The following is an 8,637-nucleotide window of genomic DNA, read 5'->3' as shown; positions in this document are numbered from 1 at the left end:
ATGTGCATTTGGAAGAGAAGGGGAGAGGGGGAAGGCGGGCGGCGAAGGCGAGCGGAGCAGGGGAAGGGAGCGGCGGCGCGGTGCGGGCCGGGGCGGCGGCGGCGGCGGGCGGGCGGCGGGCGGGCGGAGCGGGGCGCTCCGGGCGCTGACATTTGCAGGCTGCCCTCCTGATTGGTCCCCGCGCCGAGCTGCTCACGGGTTCATTGAAGTGTTAAGCACCTCCCCGTCTCTCTAAAGGACATTATAATGCAAGAGACCCCCTTTTTAACCACACACCGAATTTTCTTTCATTTAGGCGATCTATATATATATATATCTTATATCTTATATCTATTTTAAATAACTTAAGGCCGCTAAAATTTGGGGGGGAACAGCCTTCGCCCTGGAGCGGTGCGCGATGCTGTCTCACGCCGACCTCCTGGACGCCCGCCTCGGTGAGTTTCCCCCAGCACCCCCCCGCCCCGCAGCAGCTGCACCGGCGGCGGCGGCGGCGAGCGGGGAGGAAGCCGGGGCAGGAAATTGACAATTTGTTCCTTATTTTACCTTAATGCGATCTAAATGGGCTAATTCCTTTAAAAGTAATTGTACTGTATTAAAGTTTAATTTGATTTAACATAAAAAAAAAAAAAAAAAGAGAGAGAGGGAGACCTACGGAGTATGTAGATCTACAGCGAGTCGTGGATCATTTAATTTCTCTCTCCCCTGTTTTTACATACATACCTACACATTATTACTATGATGATGATTATTATTATTATTTTAGGACAGATGAACTCGATGGTATTTACGGAGGAGTTCTGGGTGGCCTTTTCCTGCTCGCCTGCTCGCTTTCCTCTCCCCTTCTTTTCCTTTAAAAAAAGAGAAATATCTGTATCTACCTATTTATGGTTATTCATGCGTTTGTTTAAAGGAGCGGAGGGAGGAGAGGGGAAAGATCGGCTAGGGTGACCGAGGTCCCCGCACATCTGTCGGGGAGGTAAAGCTCCCGGCAGCAGGTCGGCTGGAGTGTTATTTCTTTCTCTCCGTCTCTTTCTTTTACCAGCCCCGCTGGAAAACCCAAGCTGAACCCGGCAAAACTTGCCCTCCCCCCCTTCCCCTCCCTTGGTCTTGCAAGGGGAGGCTCGCCAGGGAGCTGGTTATTTAAGCAGGAAGAAGAGCTGCTCGGTGTAAAGTTTTCTCTCCCCGGCCCAAGTTGCGCCGGGCCGGGGGCTCTGCGCGCCGCGGAGCTGAGCCGGGCTGCGGGGCTGGCGGGCGGCCGGGGAGCGGCGGGGGGCGGCGGGGCGGAGGCGGAGGCGGTGGCGGTGGCTGGATGCCTCTCGCCGGCTCGGTGCGCTGGAAAACGGCTCTGATGGATACATGCCCGGCTGCAGGGCAGTGACCGCGGCTCCTTTGCTTCCGCAGGGATGAAAGATGCAGCCGAGCTGCTGGGACACCGGGAGGCGGTGAAGTGTCGGCTGGGCGTAGGGGGCTCGGATCCGGGGGGACACCCGGGAGACATGGCTCCCAACTCGGACACGGTGGAAGGGACCACCCTGCTGCCGGGGGAGGACATCACCACGGTGGGATCCAACCCCAGCTCCCTAGCCGTCAGCGCCAAAGACCCCGACAAGCAGCAAGGCCAGCAGGGCGGCCAGAACCCCAGCCAGGCTGGGCAGCAGCAGGGGCAGCAGAAGCAGAAGCGGCACCGCACCCGCTTCACGCCGGCGCAGCTCAACGAGCTGGAGAGGAGCTTCGCCAAGACCCACTACCCGGACATCTTCATGCGAGAAGAGCTGGCCTTGCGCATCGGCCTCACCGAGTCCCGGGTGCAGGTATGAGCAGCCGCCCCCGCGCAGTGCCCGTCCCCGCCGCGCCCGCCGGCCCCTTCCCCGGGCGCACCGACGGCGGCACGGCCGGCCGGCGGCGAGGCCAGGTACAACGGGGCGGGGTGGGTGGGTGCCCCCAAACCTCAGCCCGACGGCGAGGGAAGAACACCCCGCCCCGAACGCAACAGTTTAGTCAGGAAGCCTTGAAACCGGTCATCCCCCGCCCCCCTTTCCGCAAAGCTGTCCCCGTGGGGTGTCCCCTTGTCCTCTACCCGCTTGCGGCGCGGTGGTCCCAAGCGGGGCGCGGGCGGAGCTTCCCCCCGCTCCGCGGCCCAACCCGGGCAGGAAAGAGCCCGGGGAGGTACAGCCCGAGAGGGGCGAGTCTCAGCCCTCGCGATAGCCCGGCGCAAAGAGGCGAGCCCAAACCGCCGGGGCATTGCCCCCTTTCCCCTGTGCGGGTTCCGGCGGCGGGGCGCGCGGCCGCTGTCCAGGTGCTGCCGGCCGCTCTCCCGGCGCTCCGCGGGGGCGCGGAGCCGCTGTCCAGGGTGCTGCCGGCGGCTCCCCCGGCGCCGCCGGCGGTATGGGGCGTCCCCCGGAGCCCGCCGCCGGAGCGCCGGGGTGGGGGGCGGGGGAAGGCACACAGGGTCGTGAAAAGGCATTTCGGTAAAGGGCAGTTGTATTCGAACTCGGGGTTTCCCCGAACCGGCTTTTATAATGCCTGGGGACGGTAGGGGTAGCGGGTAACTTCAACATCTAGGGTGTACTTTGTTCTCGAAAGTACATATATATACATATGCACATAGACATATATATATTTGCACACAGGCACGTAAGAAACCATTTAGCCAAATAAATGTAAACGAAATTTGGGAAAAGGGGAGATGGATCCAACCGCTAGCCTGCTCAGATGCGGCTTTTGTGTGCAGAGGGATATTTTAGCGACTTTCTGGGCGAGTCCCTTCCAAGGAACGAAAGCCTGCACAATGGAAGCACTTGTGGGATGTGCATCCCCGCTCAGCACAGCGCACCGGGAATGCCGCCGCACTTTACCGCAGCCCGTGTTCAAAATCCCTCTCAGCAAGCCTAGGCTCCTCAGCTAAATAAAGACACGTCAAAAGAAATCCCTAAATGAACGTTTTTACGAACGGAAACGGACTCCGTTCTCGAATGTGACAGAAAATGCACGTCTGCTTTTAAAAAGTAAAACAATTTGACTCAGCCTACACAGGACTATAATTAGTTTAAATTAAGAAAGAAATTAGATTCACAAATAAAATATAATTGGACAACTGACTCTATGAAAAAAGAAAACGAGGTCTATTAAACTTTATTGGGTTTCCCAAAGGTTAATGATACCAATTTCAATATTAGGAGTGTGGTAAATGAAGTAAAATATAAAATATAAAATGGAAATAGTTATTTTCTAACAGCACATCAAAGAAATTCGTAGGAAGAAAGACAAAGTGTTTTAATGGCCTCGGCATAATCTTAAACCAATGCTAATAGCTCGAGACTGCTGATAAAACATTTTAATAGAGTGGCAATTTAAATATTTTTTACAATAATGTTCTGTAGTTTAAAAAGTAATCAGATCAACATAACCTTCTTAATTAACACTTCAAAATGATTAACATTATGTAATCTAAGGCACAATAATTTATGTAAAATGTATTTACTTCACAATCCGACGTATCACTGCTCCTTGACCAAATTTAAATTAAATAGTAATTGGTTTATGTTCTTATATGAGTACTTTACAGTTTTCTTTATAGTTAACAGATTGCTTACACATTCCTTGCAGTATGTGTGCTCCATACTGATTAAGGAATGCTCCAAATAGTTAATTTATAGCGGCTGTATATGTTTTTAAGGGTTTTAGATGCTAGGATAAATCACCTCTTTCCTCATTTTAGATCTATATTTAATGTATATGATACATTTAAATAATTATTAAAGCGGCTGGTGCTTAAACGGGAGTCCAATTCCACGTCTGATATTGCTCTGCTTTTCAGGCTGGTGTAATAAAACCATTCTTTTTATAGCATGCCATTATTAGAAACCAATTTCAGAATTATTTATAACCTGGAATGGCTTATTAAGCAGCAATGCGAGAATCATGCAAATTACGCGATCAAATGCAATATAATAAGCATAATCATTAGTCTCTAGCACGGATTAATTAACTTTCAATATTTTATTTACATAAAAACCAAATCAGTGAAATAACTTCTGCACAGTCAGGCTTGCCTTTCAATATTTTATACGAACAAAAATAATGTGCTGTAATTCCATTGACCGTGTCCCCCACAATGGTCCCGTCACCTGCCACATCTTAATAGGGGACAAGCTGAGAGTATTTTCTAGTTTTCTAATGGAATGAGAAATTGCATTTTCTTCCTCTCCCAGCACTATTAAAGTGTAATGAATTCGGCCCAGAGTTCACGGCTGGCTGATCGAAATGAACCTGAGATCTGAGCTTTAATACAGCTCTCCAGATTTCCTACCAAATCTTCACATTAATCATCCGCTGGATTCCAATGAGATCTTCATAAAGCTTCGGCTCCTTAAAAAAAAAAAAAAAAAAAAGAAAACAAAAAAAAAGAAGAAGAAAAACAAAAGTGATATTGTCTCCCCTTTTTTCTCTCTCTCTCTTCCCCATTTATAGCTGGGGAATTAAATGGGCTATATATTTTAAAATACATTTACAGTATGTCTATATTACTGTAACAGCAAGACATCATCAAGGTAGATTTTTAGATTCCAACCTCCATTAGATTCTCACTGTTGTATTAATCATTTTCAGGGGCTAGTTGCATTTTAAAAGGAGTCCAAAGTTGCTAAACGCTCGTGGTTAATATATTTCTAGAGTTGTCATGTGTGCATTTTCAAAATCTCCCCCAGGTTTTCCCTGCGTTTTAATCTGTCATGCACTAGTTTTCAACTGGAAACATTCACATTTTAAAAGCATATGCAGCGTAGCTATGAGCTGAGGCGATCAGACCTGATGGAGATTCTTTACACCACCAGTAAACCATGAAACATAAAAAGATTTTGTAGCCGCAATTTAACTATTAACCCTAAAACATAATTGAACGCGGTTTTTCGATTATTCATATAACGTTTACTTCCCTAATGGCTGTTCACCCCGCTAATGGGCGCCCGTCTCTTCCCGCCGGGTGTGCAGCCTGAGAGCAGGGACGCCGGCAGGTCCGGGCACTGCGCTCCCCGGAGTTCCAGCGGACCCGGTTCTTCCCCCTAACAGCCCTCCCGGCGCTTTCGGCAGCGGTGCGGCGAGACCCACCCGCTCACCCCTGCGGCACCACGAGCACCCGCTTACCTAAGCCACCTCTGTTTTTTTAAAAAAAACCGAATGCGGGCGGTTTGGCGGGAGGGTTTCCTGCCCCGGGACGCGGGCGGCGCCGGGCGGGGGGGCCGGCCCGGGGCAAGGGTCCCCGCCCCGCCGCGCCCCGCTCCGGTGGGGCGGCTCGGGAGCGCTTCCACACAAGGGCAAGGGCCGTGGCCGGTCATTTATTATTTGTTTGTGTTACTGTTATATTCGGGGAGAGGCCGGGCTCCTCTCCCAGAGCCTCCCCCCGAGGGAGGCCGCAGGCAGCTCCGTCCCCGGAGGGACACATCGACCGGTTTCGTTATAAAAAGTTCCAGCGGTTTCGTTAACCCGTGACGGGGACACTCGTGGGGCGGCGGGTGTGAAGCGCAGCCGTGGGAGAGACAATGGCCGCGGGGGGAGAGACTCGGGGGGCGGCCGGGGCCGGGGCGGAGGCCGGGAGTGGCGGATCCCGTTTCAGCGAGCCGCGCCCCGGCCGCACCGCGGGTGGGTCGCGGCTAACAGTGAGTGTCGCTGCCCGCCGCCCGCAGGTCTGGTTCCAGAACCGTCGGGCCAAGTGGAAGAAGCGCAAGAAGACCACCAACGTCTTCCGCGCTCCGGGCACGCTGCTGCCGACGCCGGGGCTGCCGCAGTTCCCCTCGGCCGCCGCCGCCGCCGCCGCCGCCATGGGCGACAGCCTCTGCTCCTTTCACGCCAACGACACCCGCTGGGCCGCCGCCGCCATGCCGGGCGTCTCGCAGCTGCCGCTGCCGCCGGCGCTGGGCCGGCAGCAGGCCATGGCGCAGTCCCTCTCCCAGTGCAGCCTGGCGGCCGGGCCGCCGCCCAACTCCATGGGCCTCTCCAACAGCCTGGCGGGCTCCAACGGCGCCGGGCTGCAGTCGCACCTCTACCAGCCCGCCTTCCCCGGCATGGTGCCCGCTTCTCTGCCCGGCCCCAGCAACGTGACGGGCTCGCCCCAGCTCTGCAGCTCCCCGGACAGCAGCGACGTGTGGCGGGGAACCAGCATCGCCTCCCTCCGCCGCAAAGCACTAGAGCACACAGTCTCCATGAGCTTCACCTAATGGCCGCCGCCTCGCCCCGCGCCAGCGCCGCCGCCGCCGCCGCCTCGCCCCGCGCCCCCGCCTCGCCCGCCCGCCCCGGCCCGCCCCTGCCCCCCGCCTTCCCCCACCTGACTCACCAGGGAGTCGACTCAGGATCTGAAATCAGACGCCCACGGGCTGGTTTGTGGGCCGAGAACCATCCCCCCCACCTCCTCCACCCCCGCGCAGCCCCCGCGCAGCCCCTCCGCCCCCCGTGGCCAGGCCCGCCCGGCGGCCGCCGCTCCCCGGCGGCGGGAGGACTCGGGGCCTCCCCAGGCCCGGCCCTGCCTCGCTCCCTGCCGCGACCCGGCGCTCCCGCCGGCCGTCCGGCCGGCTTTGCAAAGAAATGCCTTTTCGTTTTGTTTTCTTAATTTTTATTTGTTTTATTTCAGAGCAGCGATCTGCCGCCGGCCGCCTCCGCGGCGAGGGCGCCGTCGCGGGGCGGCCGGGCGGGTACGCGGAGCGGTACGGAGACCCCAGAGAGAATCAAATCCATTTTGATAAAGCATTTATAAGCGAAAGAGAGCGAGAGAGATGGGGAAAAAGAAAAAAAAAAAGTTTCTTTTTGTAAAAGTAAAACACGGGGGAAAAAAAAAGGCAGAAAAAAAAAGAAGCAAGAGCACTTCCCTTTTTTCGGATCTTTGATTTCGTGACAGTTGAGTTGCCGATCCGCCCCACCTTTATTTACGCATTTATTTACGTTCCTGCTGCTATTGTCCCTCCTGCATCTTCCGCGGCCGCCGGCGGAGGCGCCGCCGCGGCCCCCGGCCCGGCCCGGCCCGGCCCGGCCCGGCCCGGCCCCGCGGCCCGCCCGCCTGCATGTGCCGGTCACCCCGCCGCCGGGCAGGGCCGCGGGAGGAATGAACAAATGATGTGAAATAGGATGTTTTGTGTAGATAAAGCATTCTTGTTACATACTGGTCGATTCGTGATATGTTTTAACTTATTGTCTGTGCTTATTTATTGCATTTTGGGTTTCTTAATGAATGTTTGAGCTAATATAAAACATATTAATTGACTTTTCCGGACACGTTTATATCAAGTTAATGTAAATGGATAAATAAAATCATTTTCGGTATGTGATATGAAGAATTATGGATTTTGATGTGACGTGTGAGATATGAGAGGTGTCTTGAATTGCAGGCAAAAAAAAAAAAAAAAGACGGGACTTCCTTCTGTGGTAATCACTGAGTCCTTTGTCACAAGTTTGGGGATAGTTTGCTTGCTTGAATTCTGCATTGAAGCCTTTCACTTGTCACGATTTTAATACTTCATGATAAATAAACTTTTGTTAATCTTTCTGTGTGATTGGTCTTTAAATTGCGAGACGCAAGAGGTTCCGCTGCGAAGCGAGGCGGAGGCGAAGAGCGAGGGGAGCGGGGCGGCAGGAAGCCGGGGCGGGCGGGCAGCAGGGGCACCGGCCCCGGGGCTGGGCCGGCAGCGAGCGCGGGGGGACCAGGGTCGGGACTGCAGCGGAGCGGGGGCGGGGGCGGGGAGGGGGCCTTCGCCGCAGACCTTTTTGCCGGCGCTGAAATGGATGCGCGGCTGCCGGCGGGCCCGGAATCCCACGGAAGAGAAAACGTTCGGTTTACCCCCGTGCAAACTGTGTCATGGGTGAAACAAAAAGTGCAGGACTTTGGCAAGCATCGTACAGCCCGGTTTGGGTTTATTTTTTTCTTTTTTTCTCCCCCTCTCCTTTCTTTTTTTTTTTTTTTAATGCGATGCACTGAGATTTCTTCTCCTTGTACATCAATTACACACCTCTTAATTACACACCTGAGAGTGCCCAGTTCCATAGGCACCCGCAGAAGGGTCCTTGCCTGCTCCAAAGTGCATATTACGTATGCATATTTAATTTAAAAGAGAAATAAAAAGGGAATAAATTGTTGGAGATCCAGGCCCGGAGTGACTCCACTGGGGGTCACCTGCGGAAGCAGCCCTGCACCCTTCTGCAGGAGCCTGCTGGCCTGGGTGCCCAAACAGCCCAGGATGCTCATCCTGAGTAGCCCAGGCCAGGCAAGACAGATCCCATATCATAATCAACAATGGTAACGCCTGGGGCAAGAAGGTGCTGCGCCCTGTCCCTCCTTCCAGCCCTCCCTCTACTCCCCAGCCCAGCCTTGGGCCAAGCACCCAGGCTTGGTTACGAGTTTGAAATTTGTGATAATTTAGATCAGCCCTCAAAGATGTGGGCACGCAGGGTGCATATGGAGCAGGGCTGGTCAGCGTGCCTCCAGCCCCCCTATCCCATGGCTGCCCCTGCGTGGTCCGAGGGGAGGGGCGGCCTGGCTGGGATATCCTATCCCTTGGTCCTCCTGATCCCACAGCAGTCCCTCCTGTGCCGTGGCACGCTGGGAAGAAAAGCAGTTCTCCACTTACATGCAGCGGAGTGCGAATCTCACTCTGC

The 8,637-nt window shown here is 54.6% G+C and overlaps 1 protein-coding gene across 1 annotated transcript; it reads left to right on the top strand.

Moving 5' to 3' along the window:
• The first annotated feature begins 397 nt into the window (after nt 1-397).
• Nucleotides 398-6,212, top strand: OTP (orthopedia homeobox). The gene is made up of 3 exons (XM_075136636.1): nt 398-434; nt 1,402-1,811; nt 5,682-6,212. Exons 1-3 carry the CDS (start codon nt 398-400, stop codon nt 6,210-6,212), a joined length of 978 nt encoding a protein of 325 aa, XP_074992737.1.
• Nucleotides 6,213-8,637: the final 2,425 nt, after the last annotated feature.

Source organism: Calonectris borealis, chromosome Z (genome assembly GCF_964195595.1).
Source record: "Calonectris borealis chromosome Z, bCalBor7.hap1.2, whole genome shotgun sequence".
In the NCBI taxonomy this organism is placed as follows: domain Eukaryota; kingdom Metazoa; phylum Chordata; class Aves; order Procellariiformes; family Procellariidae; genus Calonectris; species Calonectris borealis.
Note: the sequence above shows the minus strand (reverse complement) of the source record. Positions and strands in the feature narration are given on the sequence as shown.